Source organism: Leptidea sinapis, chromosome 30, assembly GCF_905404315.1.
Source record: "Leptidea sinapis chromosome 30, ilLepSina1.1, whole genome shotgun sequence".
NCBI lineage: Eukaryota > Metazoa > Arthropoda > Insecta > Lepidoptera > Pieridae > Leptidea > Leptidea sinapis.
The window spans coordinates 1358497-1376896 of record NC_066294.1 but is presented as its reverse complement, the minus strand read 5'-3'; the positions used below and the strand labels follow the sequence as shown (position 1 = coordinate 1376896).

Sequence of the window (18400 nt, the reverse complement as noted above, 5' to 3'; positions counted from 1 at the left end):
CAGCTGCTGCATTATGTGGGTCGGGATATATATAGCCCTACGGTTACTACGGCCAACATACGACGCAACCACACTCGGGTTAACGGTTTTCATGTTTAACTGCAGTTTTACTAACCCATTATTCTGGATTTGTGTTTGGTTCACGGTAGTTGAGTACGGTAATGTTCTCTAAAATAGTGCGTCGAGTGATATACACATTGATTGGCCCCAGTTTGAAAGTAGTTTAAAGCATAATGTTAAAAGAACTGCAAGGCGTACACAGATTTTAATAGTATTTTGAGGTTTTGTGAAGGTTTGACGTTAAGAAAGTTAACGTGATGGATTTGACGCTTGCGAATGCTCATGTAACTTTTACCAGTAACTATTATTAAATCTCCTCGCCTCAAATTTCTTAATGGTCGGAGCTAATGGTCTTTTCGAGTGTAATTTTGTTTTTGGATCATAATGGTGAAACCTCGTTTCATCCATCGTTATAAATCGAGGACCGAAATGTTCTGAATCCCGTTGTAACAGTATCTAAGCAGCTCGATATATTTTTTGTGCATATCGGTAAGCATCCTGGGAACCCAGCGCGCGGTAATTTTTTCATCGCTAAACTTTCGTTCAAAACAACCGTAAAAAACTGCGTAATACCCGCGAAAGGCTGTAAAACGTACTCTTACACGAGGATCGACTGTTCGGTCACACCATTGGTGGATCACGTTTTGTTATGTCGAAAATCATCTTTGGTGGATGTTCCTCCACGTTTGAATTCGGCGCATCAATGTTCTACTCTAGAATACGGTGGAGCACTTACGGCTAAAATATCCTAAATATCTTGATTAACTTGTTCCGTACTGGAATATTTTCCAAAATTTTCAACAACCCCCTCTGATAAACTGAAAGCAAATATTTTAATTTTGTTTTAATCTTGTCAATATTTGATCTTTTCCAGTCAGTAATTCCTCTTTTGGTTCCAAGGAGTTTGCATCTCATTCTTACTATGCTCCTCTCCTCTCTTATTATTCTTACTACGCTCCTCGTAAGCTTATATTTGTGCTAGACTATTAAGAAGATTTACATTTAAACATATCATTATAACTAAGTATGGTATCATAAAATTTTGGTATGAATTCGCCTGTTCTTTCTTCAAAAAATATTATTGTATAAAGCATTGTGTGTCTAGTAATTGACTAGATTGTTATATATTGTGTTGTGCTTGATTAAAAAACTAACAAAACGTTTCATTCAAACACACTCGTGTCTAATCGTGTCTTGGAGTTGTTCCAATAATTTGTTTATGTTTAACTGCTAATTCGATTTACGTGCATTTGTTAATATTTTGTGAGGATTTAGCGGGTATCAACATATTTTACATGCCGCTTTTCTATGTACCATTTTTTTAGTTCTACTTAATTTTGCTGACATCGTGGAGTGGAAAATTTATGTTGATTGAATTGCTAAAGTGCACTCAGTTACGAACTATGGGCCTGATGAGAAAGCTCGTGGTCGCTCAGAGGGCAAAGGAGAAGGCTATGATCGGAGTTCCCTGCGAGATCGAATCAGAAATGAGGAGATTCGTAGGAGAACCAAAGTCACCGACACAGCCCAAATGATTGCGAAACTGAAGTGGCAGTGGGCAGGGCACTTGGTTGACGGACAGATGGCCATTAGGGCAGTAAAGTACTCGAATGGCAACCACGTATTGGAAGACGTAGTGTTGGTAGGCCCCCCACAAGATGGACCGACGATCTGGTCAATATTGCAGGAATTCGTTGGATGAGGGCAGCGCAGGACCGATCGTCGTGGATATCTTTAGGCCTCACCTTTGTCCAGCAGGAGACGTGTTCCGGCTGATAATGATTCAGTTGCATTTCTATTTCTCCGGTTCATCACTACGAAAGCTCCAATTTCATCACCAAAAACATTCCCGCCCGCATACTTAATAAATGACCAGGCCCAGTTGTTATATCAACACGAAGAGTTTCCGAGAGGGTGTAATATAATAGTATATTACGATACGTGTGCGCAAAGTAGGTCGTTAGGTAGGGATGACCTACGTGCGCACGAGTATCGTATAATATTTTTGCTATTAAGTTGCGCAAAGTTCGACCACTACAAAGATTCCCGCACGCTCACCACAGGGAGCACGCTCTGCTACATACCCGTTCGCTCAGTTGCATTCCCGCACGCTCTTGTCAACGTGTGGGAAAGTGGTACTTTGCGCTAACAGGAAAATTATTTTATATATACCTTTCGTTTTGATTGCCAATCAAATCAAATTGTAATTATTAGTTATACAAATTTTATTATCGGGGATCTGACCTTTTTCACCTTCCAAGTTTATAGGATTGTTAGTATTTTTGATAGAAATTTGTTCCGATTTGATGGAACTGATGTGCAAATGGGCAATAATTAAATCGTATCATACGTAACCAGCCGACAGCCTACAAGTAGCCTAGTTGAAGTATAATAAATACAAGTGGAATGACTTTTAAGTACAAAATCTGTCCTTCTGAATACATAAAACGGTATGTATCACACTGTTTTGTATCTCAATCCTATGTATATCCTGCAGCGATCATTAGGCTTATTCTTATACTGTGAACGCCCTAAATGTCGATGTCGAGTAGCAAGTCGGTAGATATATGTCAAAAAAAGCCGAGTAAGCTTGTATAGTTACAACGGAGAATGTTCCGAAAAGCTATCTGCCCTCAACTCAACTACGATCCTCCGACATTCGACGATATATGGCAATAGTTCTCGCGTATACCTGGTCAAACTGTTCAACCTTTGCAAGTGGTTTACAGATCTTTATGACAAGGATATTGTTGGCGATGATTATTCGGGAGGATTATTATATAAAAAATCACACTTCGCGATATATTTAATTGATACAGGTCACTCATTCGGAAACAATAATAATTTTAATATGTTACATACATGTGAAAAAGGATTTCGCTTAAATGTGTTAGAGCAATTAGAAATAATAAAACACAAAACATTTTTACATTGTTGAATGAACAAACAAATTAAGTCCCTTCACCTTTGTTACGTGTTTCTTCCGGGGGTAATAACAGCCACGAGAGACCAATCTCACAGCGCGTCATTTCATGGGACGAGGGTATAAAAGAGCGGCTTCCGGCTCATTTGATTCAGTCTCGTGCCAGATTTTGGCGAGACAACACGTCCTGAGGATGCCTCGTGTAGAGGCGAAACACGTGTCGAATTGTTTTAAAATCAAATATTGGCGGAATTAACACTAAAGAAAACTTAAATCATTTGTATAATTATGGATTTCCGCAAAGTTACGCCTAAATAAATTTTATTAGAATTTTAAAATGAAGCCGCCCCGCATCAATGAATATGCGAGGCGTCAGTCGTCCTTTACCGCCCATGCACGCTCGCGATACTTTTTTGTATTATTGCTGTGTGTGTATTCTTCCCATAGAATGATTACATCAAGTGTATAATTGTTTTAAACCTCTTAACCTTATCCCCAACAAAGTGGTCCTTCGAGCCGGATAAGCTATTTACTGATGGTGTGTGTGTATGTGCGGCCAGGAGGTGCGCGCCGAGCGCGACGTGCTGCAGGCGCGCATGTCGGAGCAGGCGCTCAAGATCTCGTCGCTGTCGGCGCGCCTCACGCAGCAGCGGAACGACGCCGAGGCGCTGGTGCACACGGCCGCCAGCGACCTCACCGTGCGCCTGCACGACGCGCACGCCGAGGTATAGATTGTCGCGATTTTTACTGTATTTCTTGTGTGAGTCTTCTGAATAATACGCTATATTAATATCAACGTATATACCTGCCCTGTACTTTTCCCGGGGCGTAAAAAGAATAGGGGAGTCCCAGGCCCATGGGTGTCGTAAGAGGCGACTAAGGGCTTATAAGGGTAGGAGGGTACCGGCTCTACCAGAGTCTAGCACGGGCTGCCCTTCGTATTCTGGGGAAGGCACAGAACCGCGCATGACCAAAGACAAACGAGGCAGTAACACCACGGCACCCCGCTCCACACTCAACGTGGACTTTTGCAATATCAGGGGAATTCACTCCAATTTAAACGCCGTCCACCACCACCTTGAGACGGCACAGCCGGCCTTGTGTTTCCTTACGGAGACGCAGATATCTCGACCTAGCGATACGTCATATTTAACGTACCCCGGGTACAAAATTGAGCACAATTTTTTGCCTCATGCCGGGGTATGTGTACGTTAGGGAGGATATCTGCTGTCGCCGTCTCGGCAATTTTGAGGGTAGGGACCTGTCCACTCTCTGGCTCCGCGTGTGTCTGCGGGTCCCATAGTGGTAACGCAGAAACCGATCATCTCATGGGCTGCGTTCAAGCGGCAATTGACGACGTGCTTGCACAGATCCCCTCCGCTGAAATCGTAGTCTTGGGTGATTTCAACGGGCACAATGCCGAATGGCTTGGATCACGTACCACAGACTGCGCAGGGCGATCTGTGCATAATTTTGCATTGGCGTATAGTCTGTCCCAATTGGTTGAGTCGCCAACGCGGCTCCCGGATGTGGATAGCCACATGCCGTCCTTATTGGATCTTCTGCTGACTACACATCCCGATGGTTACCAGGTCTTTGTCAACGCCCCTCTCGGAACGTCCGACCATTGCCTGGTCAGGTGTGTAGTGCCTATCCGACGCCAACGTCGTGGACTACCAGCGACCCGCCGCGTTTGGCACTACAAGTCAGCAGATTGGGATAGGATGCGTTCCTTTTTTCGCATCCTACCATTGGGGCAAGGTTTGTTTCCCTTCGGATGATCTGAGTGCCTGCGCCGTTGTCGTAGCTGATGTGATGCAGTGGGGCATGGATACCAAGCTCTGTTGTAACAATCGATGGCAGATCACAGCCCTGGTTCGATTCATCAGTTAAAGCAGCATCTGACTGAAAAAAAAACAGGCGTATCGAGCTTGGGTTGCGGCGCTGGGCACAAAGGATCCGAACTGCACAGTTCTTAAGAGGAAATACAACCGTGCCTCCAAAATTTTTTAAGCGGCAAATCGCCCGTGCAAAGTCAAAACACGTCGTCAAAATCGGCGAGCAGCTTTCCAGTTACCCGACCGAAACACGCAAGTTCTGGTCGTTGTCGAAAGCTGCTCTTGGTAACTTCAGCCAGCCGTCCATGCCGCCGTTGCACATGAGGAATGACACCCTGGCCCATACGGCAAAAGAGAAAGCCGATCTCTTGTGCACTCTTTTCGCCTCCAACTCGACTCTTGACGACAACGGAAAAACACCGCCGACCATCCCGCGGTGTCAGAGCTCTATGCCTGAAGTACAGTTCAGACAGAAAACTGTTAGGCGAGCTCTGTTTTCGTTGGACGTCAGGAAGTCGAGCGGGCCGGTTGGCATTTCTCCAATCGTGCTTAGAACGTGTGCCCCTGAGTTGACGCCGGTGCTAACGCATTTATTCCGGCACTCTTATTCTAAAGGCATAGTCCCTGACTCATGGAAGTCAGCCCTTGTCCATCTGATCGAAAAAAAAGGAGACAGTTCGGATCCGGCAAACTACAGGCCTATTGCTATAACCTTCCTGCTCTCCAAAATCATGGAGAGCATAATTAGTCGTCAGCTCTTCGTATACATAGAGGGTCACCAGTTGATCAACGACCGACAATACGGGTTTCGCCATGGTCGGTCGGCAGGTGATCTTCTGGTACACCTAACACATAGATGGGCTGCGGCTATTGAAAGCAAGGGGGAAGGCCTGGCAGTTAGCCTGGATATTGCGAAGGCCTTTGATCATGTATGGCACAAGGCGCTCCTCTCCAAACTTCCATCATTTGGGCTTCCCGAGAGCTTGTGCAGGTGGACCTCCAGCTTCCTCACTGGGCGCAGCAAATAGGTCGTTGTCGACGGATATTGCTCGAACCCGAAGCCGGTGAATGCTGGAGTGCCCCAAGGCTGTGTGCTGTCTCCCACGCTGTTTCTTCTGCATATCAATGATATGTTGGACACCTCCAACATTCATTGCTATGCAGATGACAGCACTGGTGATGCCGTATACACGGGCCATGCAGGTCTCTCTCGGGAAATCGTCGACCAGTGCCGGGAGAAACTTGTGTCTTCTATCGAGTCCTCTCTTGAGAAGGTTGCGGAATGGGGAAAATTGAACCTTGTCCAATTTAACCCCCAGAAGACTCAAGTTTGCGCGTTTACCACTAAAAAAAACCCCAATTGTCGTATCACCGCTCTTCGACAACACTTCCCTCAAAGCCTCGCCTAGTATCGGAATACTGGGTCTCGAAATCTCGAGCGATTGCCGATTTCGTGGTCATCTGGAAGGCAAAGCCAAATTGGCTTCAAAGAAACTGGGCGTCATTAATAGAGCACGGCAGTACTTCAAGCCGGCCCACATTCTAGGGCTCTACAAAGCGCAGGTCCGGCCACACATGGAGTATTGCTGTCATATCTGGTCTGGCGCACCCCAGTATCAGTTCGATCCATTTGACCGCGTGCAACCCAGAGCAGCTCGAATTGTCGGGGACCCAGTGCTTTGTGAACGGCTGGATCACTTGGCGTTGCGTAGAGACGTCGCTTCATTGTGTGTCTTATACCACATTTATCACGGGGAGTGTTCCGAAGAGCTGTTTAACCTGATTCCTGCCGCCGAATTCCACCTTCGCACGACACGCCACAAGTTAGGATATCATCCTTACCATCTGGATGTGTGGCGGTCCTCCACAGTGCGGTTTTCAAGGAGCTTTCTTCCACGTACTACAAAGCTGTAGAATGAGCTTCCTTGTGCGGTGTTTCCGGGACGATACGACATGGGTACCTTCAAAAAAAGCGCGTGCACCTTCCTTAAAGGCCGGCAACGCTCCTGTGATTCCTCTGGTGTTGCAAGAGATTGTGGGCGGCGGTGATCACTTAACAACAGGTGACCCGTACGCTCGTTTGTCCTCCTATTCCATAAAAAAAAATATACAATTAAGTCTTCCTTTTAATCTCCATTAATAAAATATTTTGAATTGCTCTTGAAATCCCTTTGGCCGGCTTTTAAAGGAATTAAGAAGAAACTGCAGTTTCTTTTTTATTATTTGTTAAAAATTGTAATGGTCTAAGAGCCCGTGGACCCTAGACCTACGTTATTTTATAAAAGCTGAAAGTTTGTCAGCGCATGCTCACAACACAGGTAAGAACGATGGACCATTATGGAGTCTGGGTTATAGTGGCTTTGGCAGGTAAACGGTTCTAAAGCTGTGTAAAATACCGATCTAAATACATCAAATAATATAGTGCGTTTTTTCGGTATTACCTTCAGAATATTATTAAAAATCACGTTATTCATTGCCAGACACTTAACATCGTGGCAACCCCTTGCCACACACCCTTAATGTCCATGAAATTATAATTTTACTTATAGTAGTCATAGTATAAAATTGATTGAGTTATAATTAGATGGTATTTCCTCATTAGCCATACACTTTTGATAGTTCCAATCCCTTGCAAATCGTAAGAAGAGATTCGTGATAAGAATGACTTATGCAAATAAACTCTTTGGCGCAGACTTATATAACCGATAGTGTATGTAAATTTTGAAAACATTCTAAGAAAAGACTTTCCATGCTACCAGCTTTAAAAAAAACATAACATTCAAGCAAGTATAAAATTCCAGGTCCAAAGACTGAAGGATGAATTGGATATAAAAGACAAACAATTAGCAAGGCTCAAAAATAATATGGAGGAGAAGATTAAGTTGAATGACACACACGATTCCATTTACGGAAATTCATGTAAGTTATATGGAATATGTATAATAACAATACAATCAATTTGATGTAATAATTCTAGAAAAACGTTCCAATCCACAATCATATCGAAATTGAGTTAAGAACACAAAACACGTGATTCATAGTTGCCCAACCCACATGTATGGAATAGACTAATGTTTCCCCGGGGTGTCAAAAGAATAGGGGAGTCCCAGGCCCATGGGTGTCGTAAGACTAAGGGCTTTTTAGAAGTGGGAGAGTCACGCTGCCGTCTTATGACGTCAGCACAATCGGGCCAAACTCGTCCGGGTTGAAGCTTTCGGTTAAATTGTGTTCCGCAGTGAACTATTAAAAAATATAATGTTCATACTAGCTCATACATCTTCAAACAGATTTCTTTTACATTTCTAATATAAGTACGGATTGCACACAGGTAGCCCAAAAGATAAAGTGATTATTCTGGAAAGGGAACTATCGAACGCTCAGTCGAGGATAGTCCACCTTGAGGAGCTGACGTCACGGCTGGAGCTGGAAAATGAGAAGTTGAGCAACGAAGTGAAAGAACAACGCTCCATCATCGCAGACAAGGAGGAGCAATTCAACCAGATCATGGGTTAGCTCGACAAATCCAATAAAAACATTTAAGTCATATTTACAAAAGTAAACTCTTGTGTGAAATCTTGAGATCTGTAGACAAACTCATACAGAACATGATCGATTATAAAAATTGCTGTATGCGAATATTTGTACCATATACACCAGAAATGCTTTTAACTCTTTAGATAAACTTGTTTAAACCAAACATAGGAACTAGGTGGAATAACAAACTCACTTGAACACGTATATTGACCTTCTTCAACAATTATTTCCATAGTATTACAGTCAACTTATGTACTTATCTGAGCGACTATCTCACACCGAAGCTCTCACCAGACTGACTAATGAATGTCCCGCAGCCAACCCCCTCTTCACCCGGTCACGTGTCGTGCGCACGTGACTAAGATTCTTAACTATACCCGATTTATATTTTCGAATTTCCCGCTACCCTCGATTTTTATTTCGGAAGAAAATAATTTATTTATTTATTAAAAGAAAACCAACAGCTAATGATACATTATATTATGTATTACAGAATATAAAACAAACAGCTTATTATAATAATATCAGAATTAAATAGTAAAAATGATTCTACATTGGTTATACTAATTTATTTAAACCTTACATTAGTAATGTAGACGTAAGTGACTATTCGCGCCAGTTAACTAATATTCATAATCCTCATTCATCATCCCTCTCGGTCCCGCAAGCGCACTATTATATAAATCGACTTCACTCGCATCCGACTGAAGTGATATTACTAAACCAGTCTTCCTTCGATCGCTGCTGTATACGCAAATGACCTCGTGACATTCGCACGGTACCGCTGACCGCACCTCTTCGACCGCGTGGATAAACTCGCAGCATCACCGAAATTACTAATGATAGTATGAGATTATAGTAGTAGTGATTCGACTTATATATAGGTACCTATAGTGTAGTGTGAAGGAAACCCACGACAATTGAGACTTCATCTGCGCACGAGCGTACCATCTGCAACCCCTGTGATATTCCAGGTTAGTGCGCTTGCTCCTTTCATCAATCCTCTTTGTTCACGCCAAACCCATACCGCAACTTACAGTCCACAAATCAATGAACCAGTTTTACCAGTGACTCCAGGGCAGTAAATTCTTGATAGGGATCAGTTATTTTAACTGCATATGAACAAAAAATGTATTTATTTTGACATTTACACTTGCGATTGACTCGTTGGCAAATATCCCAACAGATGTAGGTTACACGCAAGTCTAGACTAACAGAAGTTATATTAATTTGGGACGTGATTCATTTGCAGCTCTGAAATTGGATGGGGAACAAAATCAAAAAAGTGACCTAATAGAAGGGAAAACGTCGGGACGAACTTTAAGTGACATCATTTCAATATCTGAATATGACGAACAAGATTTACAGATGAGACGAGCAGAAGTACTAAATCAAAATGCTAATTTGTCTGGAGCTCCTTTTCAAATCAAAGATAAGACATTAAACAAGACGCAACCTCCAGACGTGGTCCGACCTGATATGAGTTCACTTAACATTGACAATAATTATCATAATATGGACGCCATACTTACACCTCGAGCTGAATCTCTGCCCGCTAACTTTACTCCGACACCATATAATAATAACTATAAAAGAAACGTTAATGAAATGACTATGTTTGGTGTGAGTAATACGTTCGGTGAAAGTGCCAAACATTCAACTGCGTTAAATATACCTGATAATTGCTCGATATATCCGAATCAAGCTGTATCTGATACGAAGAATGTATGTGTTGAACCAAAAAAGATTAATTTTTCTGTTGAGCCATCAGACAATACTCACGAGGACACGTCTTTGAAGGAACTAGGCCTAAATGTAGACGTGAGACAACAAAAACATGGGTTATTTTCGCAATTAAAGCATATCATTAAGAAGTCAAGAAGTGAACTTGAAACTTGTAAATCGGATCTGAAAAATGCTGAAGATCAACTGTCTGAGTTTCCGGCTCTTCAAAAGGAAGTAGAAGAACTAAAAACACTTTTGGAAAATACATTGGCCACGATGGAAAAAGATAAAAAATTCTATGAAATCCAGCTTTCTAGTAAAAAAGCTTTGGAACAAAAGCTTTCAGAATTGACGCAAGAAGTAAATGAAAAGTCTAAAGATCTCAACTTGCTTAAAGAAGACATATCAAGAAGAGAAAATATGGTATTAGAATTAGCTAAAGAAAAACGTAATTTATCAGGCAGAATATCAGAACTAGAAACTCGTATTGGGGACTTACAGAAGAGGAACTTAATCCTTGAAAGGCATGAATCTGATAATAAACAATTAAAAGACAAGATAACCGCATTACAGAAACTGGAACAATTAGTGTCTGAAAAGAATCAGCAAATTGATAGTTTAAACCAACATTTAGATAGACTTGATAACTTGCAACGACTTTTGAACGACAAAAGTGAAGAGGCAGATAAGTTGAAAGAAGCTTTAGAAGAAAAATCCAATGAACTATTCCAATTGCAAAACTCGGTTGGGGCGTTGAATCGTGATATAACTAAAATTGTCGAGGAGAACAACCACCTTGGCGTTGCAAACAAGGAGCTTAAACAGAAACTAACTAAACTCGAAAAAGAACAAGAGAATACCTCGATTAAACTTCATGACAGTGAAAGTGAGGTAGAACGTCTGACATCATTAAATAACGATCTCTCAGCAAAAATTGAAGAAATGAAACTATTGACAGACAGATTGAGAGATAAAGAAGTTAAGATTGAAATATTACAGGATAATGTAAATTCATATCACAACGAAATAGCTTGTTTGAAGGAGCAACTGAAGTTGGTTTCGCGTAGTCCCTCGCCGCGGAATAAAAGTTTGGAGGGAATAAAAACTCCGGACAGACAGGCGAATGATGATAGAAAGCAACTAGTTAAAATAAAGAAACAGATATCGCTTCTGCAACACGAACTAGAATTCAATAAGAAGGAATTAAATGACAAGGTATTAATAATATTTAGCTCTCGATTTCTATAAAAATTATTAAAAAAATTGTTTAAACTAGAATTTAGTTTTGATAAGGATATATCAGTTAAGATATTGCACATAAAAGTTACAGTACTTATGAATTTCTATTTCCATTATAAAAAAAGATAATGTACTATATTTGAGACTCCGCAATCAGTTTTTATTCTCAATTAAGCATTTCTTTTTATTATAGGCATTCGAATTAGCAAAAGCGAAATTAGACATTACAGAGCTGAAGAATAGTTTGAGCCATGCTACGAAGAGGGACGGCGATAACAATCAACTCATAACAAAGGCGCAGGATATGCAGAACGAGATGGAGACACTGAGGAAAGAAAAGGAAAATCTCACGCGGCAACTGGACTCGTTAATGGCCAGGTTAATATAACACGCTCCCAGCGGATTATGTCGTTTGTTGATTTTAGTAGAACATTCGTCGATCAAATTGGGGACGTTTTGAGAAAAGGAGAGGTCCGAAGCACCCGCAACCGGCGAGCATGTATGAAAAGAGTAATGAATGTAGAGGAAGCGCGTGAGGTTTGTAAGGATAGAAGCAAATGGCATTCTATTGTCTCTGCCTACCCCGACGGGAACAAGGCGTGAGTATGTGTGTGTGTGTGTGTGTGTTGATTTTAGTGTTGCAATGAGTATCCTTTCAACATTTTTGAACTCGAATGGGTTTTAATGGTTTATTTTTACGATGACCATTATTTTTCAGAATGTAGAAACATTTGCTTTTTTTCTTTTGAATAACAACGCGTACGCGTCACCTGATGGTAAATGCTCAGCGCCACCCGAAATTCCTTGCAACACCAGAATTACGTGCATTCTATTTATACACTTAATCTTAACATTAAAGTTCTTTGTTTTCCTTAACTATTTTCAAAATTTGAGTGCTAATTAAAACATCTACTGTAACTCTACTAGCCTAGATGACCTGCACTTGTTTTTTATTTTTTTTTCTAATTTATTATTATTTAGTTTTAATTTAGGACAGTTGATCCGGTCCTCCTTTAAAATAAAATAAATAAAATTTAAATATAAAATATTTAAAATAAAATAAATGAAAATAGTGTTCTTCTTTATGCAAATTTTTTGGCATGATAAGTTTATAGTATTGTTTCATACCTGCAAGGACCCTGTATGTAATGAACTGATCAAGCTGATTAACTGATAGTGACAGTTTTTTTTAAATGTTAGTGTTAAATATTTCAATTTAGCGCCTTCTGCTAGACTGACTCAGGTTGCCTTGTATTTCAAGTTTCTATTCTTGTTTCACTCTACTCTGTGAACATTATAGCAGGCATATTTTATTTAAATTAAAAATACATTAAGTTTTCTGCTATTTTATATTGATAACTCCTTGTTATCATTAAAATATTAACAGTTAAAGGTGTGCTAACTAAAGTAACGTTATACATCCCTCAAGTATTTTGCTATACATGGGTATACATGAAGACATATTGCTTATTGCTACGTCTTCTGTATCCTCAAACCGCTCAATGCTTTACATTTGTTACTACTGCCCTACATTCTCAGGATGACATAACAGGAAATTTCATCCATGACTTACACATCCCTGTTTATTATTCAGGTTACGGGAGGAAAGCAACATTTGTGAACTGAAAGAAAAGCTTCGAAGGAAAGCGGAAAGATGCCGAGAGTTGGAGGATGAATTACGGAATATGAGAGAGCTGCTTGACAGGTGTGCTTTAAATTTACATGCTTTTTGCTCCAGTAAGAGTGAGTCTTAGTTAAACTAAGTATATGTAACTATGCATAATTAGACATTAAACTCTTGTGTTATGGTATTATAAAACTCGCCTTCGGCAGGCCCTGTCTGACTCTTTGTGTAGGTATAGAAAACGTAAGTACGTGCGGCGGCCACATCAACGGGGCTATTCAGTAGGAACTCACGAGCGAGCGTCGAGCAATGACTAGCTTTGTTCGTCTTCTTCACAAATCCGACCGATATTTTAAAGTGGTTATTATTATCATGAATTTACCATTCAGGATATGGTACCCAATATACTAAGTAAGTTTAGTGATTGTGTTTTGAGTTTCTTGCTACTTCTTCTCATTAGCTCAATCCTTTACGAAGTAGCAGTAGATTCGAAAAGAAAAACAATTTTTTTGACATTCATAAGTGTCATTTCCATGACCTACACAATGAATAAAGTGATTTTACCTATCTATATAGTACGACTTATTGCAGGATAAAATTGACCATGCTATGCCGTGGTCTTCCAATGCTAACTATATATATAACTATTTTAAATAAATGTAGGTTTGATAATATTATTTATTTGATGATATAATACCTATTTATACTATATGACCTTATACACCTTATATACCTATTTATACTATATGACCTTATATGTATGAGAAAGGTTCAATTTTTTACCGTTTGCAGTTCAGTAGGGTAGGGGAGCGGGGGGCACATTGTTACAGGGGTAAGAAGTTACACTCGTTTGTTACCGGGATTTTAAACACTTTTATGGACATAATTGGACTCATTCGTTTGTTATAAGATAACATCGTGCATTAGCTAAAAACAATCAGTGACCCGCCAAGCGGTGAGCTTCTAGGTTGTGTGCGTGTGTCCCGATTTCAACCAAGTAAGTAAAAAACTCCTTTACGTAATTTTTGATTCCAAATGACTATATTTTTTATTTTGTCAAACTTTTTAACATTGAACGTTCATAATATATCTAGCTTTAATTTACAATATTGTTTTATTATACTATCGATGTATATTAATAATGACATCAATTTATATAAAAAAACGTGCCATGGGGCAAGTAGTTACAATTGTTTGGGGTAAGTTGTTACATGTAACAAAAATATTACCATATCTGGTGTAGTACCGTTCGTTTTCTTATTTTAAAAATTCTACATATTCTTTGTTTTTTCCAGAATGAGAGACTATAAAAGAAAAACAGAAAGAGGTACAACTAGTAAAGAAGTTTATGAATCTGCTGCAGCAGAAGTACTGCAGAATAAAACGAGCATTCGTAAAGCAAGCGAGATGTTTAATTTGTGTCCGAGGTCCTTATCCAGGTATGTCAGAAAAACCAAAAACAACGAAAGTAGTTCATTGGTTTACGTTAAACCTAGATTAGTATTCTCAGAAAAAACATAAATTAGCTTCTTACCTACTCAAAAGTTCAGAAATATATTTTGGTTTACTGCCAACAGAAGTACGCAAACTAGCTTATCAATGTGCTCTAAAACTCGACTTAAAAAATTTTCCCCCAAGCTGGCATTAAAATAATACGTCTGGGACGGACTGGTTTAAAAGTTTTATGGATAGAAATCCTGAACTATCTCTACGAACACCAGAAGCTACATCTTTGAGTAGAGCAACATCGTTCAACAAAACCAACGTTAAAGATTTAATTTGACAAACTGCAAGGCTTGTTGCAAAAATATGAATTCACTGCTTCAAGAACATGGAACGTTGACGAGACAGGTGTCACGACGGTACAGAAGCCTAAAGAAACAGTTGCTGCCCGCGGTCAAAAACAGGTCGGTGTGATCACATCTGCTGAAAGAGGGACACTTAATAGTCTTGCATGTGCCATAAATGCTGCTGGAAATTCAGTTCCGCCGATGTTCGTGTTTCCCAGGATGAGATACACGGATTTTTTTCTTCGTACTGGACCAGTAGATGCGATTGGAGCGAGCAATTCTTCGGGATGGATGACAGAAGTAGAATTTTTATATAAGATTTAAAAATATTCCTGCCAAAGTGATTTTCTACAAAAAAACTTAAATAATTACCATAATAGATATTATAATTACTCATAAATGTTAGAAGACTGTATAAAGTGATCTCTATTGTTTATATCGTTTTGAAATACTAATAAAAAATATGTATCATTGATGATTTTGTTTATTTATCTACCGTAACATCGTGCCGCGATGATGTAACAACTAGCCCAAATGCCGGGGTAAGATGTTACAATCTACTTGTTTAGTTAAATTCTCCATTGTGAAAAAAATACATAAATTTTAATAATTCTTCAGTCATATTTTAATAGCTAAATAGTCATACTAACATTACAAGAAATCAAATGTATTATTTATTTGATAGCTTTTGTTATATTAACAACTATCTAAAAATTGTAACTACGTGTCCCCCGCTTCCCTACTTATGTCTTGGAAGTGGATATTTACTTACGTCTACTGGTAGGAAAGTTTTATTTTTGTCATTATAAAAGTCTCTTATTAGGTACTAACAATACAAATTTTATTTGAATGTAGACACTAGGATTTGCTAGGTCAGGTTTAGCTTTACTTTGTCAGTTCTGAAGAGCTAAGAGTCACACGATAGAAAGAGGTAAATTCTAGGTTATTTTTGCCTTCGGCTCGTTTCATAAACCCACACTGGTGTTTAATGCCCATCATTATGTACAATCACAGAAACCACTTTATGATAACTAAATTATAACATGATGTCATGGTGTATATCTTTGAGCGTACAGCATCAAAATTTTTTTTTTTACATTTTATTTAAACAATTTGGTTTTGATTTTTAATAACTCAATATATTTATGGAATTTTAAGAATTGTGAGTTTATAGTTTTTATGGGAATAACTGACGGAATCAGAAGATGGTCACCACGTACATGGCATCATCTGTTTACGATATTGACAACATGACCAAATACCTGATTGAAAAAAAAGTCGTCCTCGCGTTTTAGACCCGATCACATCGCAGTGCGCGAGTAATTACAATGGCTCGGTATCTGTGTGTAGAGACAGCGGCGCGGCGGGGGCGCGGGGGGAGCGGGAGGGGCGGGAGGAGCGGCACAGCGCGCGCTCCCCCACGGCCGAGCTGGAGTGTGCGCTGCGCCGCCAGCTGGACGCGTCGCGGGCTCTGGACGACCACATGGAGCAGGTAACCATTACCACCAGTTCGATTACAACTCTACTGAAATGATATTATTAAATAGTTTAAAAAAACACACTAAAGAGCAAAAATTTATCTTTGGTATTCGAAAATATCCTATTAAAATTTAAAATAAACTTCAATTCCTGCATTATACATGAAAATTATATAAATTAACAAAAATCTTATTTTGGAAATTGAAAAATGGAATAACTTTATCAAATTAATGTATTGTCATCAATCTTCGATAAATCTACGAAGTTTGAACGAAATCTGGCCGCTTAAAGTGGATCAAAATCGCGGCCAAATAAGTCTGTTGTTTGTAAACAAACATACATACCGGTGAAGCTAATAAAAAGTGTATAAAATTACCGGGATACTAATTGCCACTCTTATCTAGTCAACATTTTCAGCTTCATCAATAAATAATTTTAATGCATTAACCTAGACGAATTATTAAAAAAAATATGTTATACTAGTTTTTTCCTTTGTTACAATCCGGCCTATCACATCAAAACCACAAAGGCTCTAACTGATGTCTGTTAGATCCTTAATGATGTGAAGGCTAACGAAAATGTCAGAAAGATGAGATACCGCAGTAAAATATTACAGTAATATTGTGAGAATCGTTTTAATTATTAATGAATGTTGATATTTGATTAAATTTAAAGACATTTATATGTCCTTGAAAGAACTGTTAAGATATAAGTGAACTCATTTATATAAAGTATTTTAAAAAAGACAGATATGCGGGATACGAACCCGCGCCCTTGGACGAGCCCGAGCACTCTGACCAACTGAGTCACCCATCTGAGTGGCGCATCGATCCTGTAGATGGAGCCACAACCTGAAAGTCTAACAAGACACCAAATTTTCGGTGTATGCGTCACTCGGTTACCGCATCGTATTTTGGTACAAATCTGAAATTTAAGAAAAGATATTTATTAAAGTAACAAAATAATTTATGTATTTCTTTTCTTTTCTCGTAGATACTGTCAGGCAGTAGTGATGACCCCGAAGATGAAATTCCTCGCCTCGCACTCAATACATCAAAGTTAGTATACACACCTGATTATAAATACATTCATCGAAACATCAACCATGTAATTCATCATTTTTGAAAAATTATATCTAGAAACTCAAAATTCCTCAAAAACATAGTGTTCAGAATCATGATATTTTTTAAATTTATATAAATTTCCCAATATCCTTTCTATGTTATATCTTTTATAAGTATATTATACTTATAATATTGAATTATTCTCTAAAAATGAATAATTAGTTTATTAATTAAATAATATTAAGTAAAAACATATCCTACTGGAAAGATAAAACTAATGATAATGAAATGTATGAGTGAACGTCATTGCGATGCATTCAACATGGTTTTTGTCGTGTTTTCTTTGTGGATTGTTATAAGATATTTCTTATATTTATATTAAAACGATCTTTTACTCGCGACTTCGTCCGCGTGGAATAGTTACTTTGGGTAGCATTTTCATTTTTTAGGGTACTTTGCAAATAATACATTTACAAACTGCTTCCCGCTGCCGGTGGCGCTCTTGTATGATACAGCGGATACCTCTTGTCATTGTGGACATTCACTTTAATAGTATTTACTTCTACACACTTTAATATCCTATTTCATCCCCATGTAGGTCAAAGTTTTGAAACTTATACTCAAACAAATGCTTATAAATTACTACTTATCAAGTGCTTAAATACAGAATTTATGGTTTTATCTCCGAAAATAACGAGTTTCCATACAAACTTCCATCCGCTAGTTCAACCCCTCCAATAATTTTTTCGCAATTTACGATAGTCTATGTCCTTTTCCAAGCTCTATTCTATCTCCGTATTAAATTCATTAAAATCAGTTCAGTGGGTTAGGCGAGAAAGCGTAACAGACAAACTTACATGCTCATTTATAATATTAGGGATAATAATTGTTCTAAATACCAAGTGAGAGTAACTGTTGCTACAGAACATCAAGCATAGTGTCGTCCACGTCAGAACGGATCCACCGCGTCCGAGCGGAGAACGACAAGTTACAGCTACAAGTGGAACACCTGCAGGCGCGGCTACGAGACAAGGACGCACTCATACATGAGCTGAACTGGTAAAGATGTGTTCGACATACAAATATAATATTTAAAAGTATCTCTCCTGATTTTTGAAAATCAT

General features: G+C 39.1%; 1 protein-coding gene across 1 annotated transcript in view; it reads left to right on the top strand.

Moving 5' to 3' along the window:
• LOC126973816 (putative leucine-rich repeat-containing protein DDB_G0290503) overlaps positions 1 to 18400 on the top strand; it is an 81410-nt gene that overhangs the window by 45165 nt on the left and 17845 nt on the right. The window contains exons 14-22 of the mRNA XM_050821157.1: positions 3544 to 3708; positions 7623 to 7740; positions 8150 to 8329; positions 9608 to 11295; positions 11513 to 11697; positions 12914 to 13024; positions 16084 to 16225; positions 17206 to 17270; positions 18201 to 18335. Coding sequence (XP_050677114.1) covers positions 3544 to 3708; positions 7623 to 7740; positions 8150 to 8329; positions 9608 to 11295; positions 11513 to 11697; positions 12914 to 13024; positions 16084 to 16225; positions 17206 to 17270; positions 18201 to 18335 — 2789 coding nt within the window. The remainder of the gene's footprint in view (positions 1 to 3543; positions 3709 to 7622; positions 7741 to 8149; positions 8330 to 9607; positions 11296 to 11512; positions 11698 to 12913; positions 13025 to 16083; positions 16226 to 17205; positions 17271 to 18200; positions 18336 to 18400) is intronic.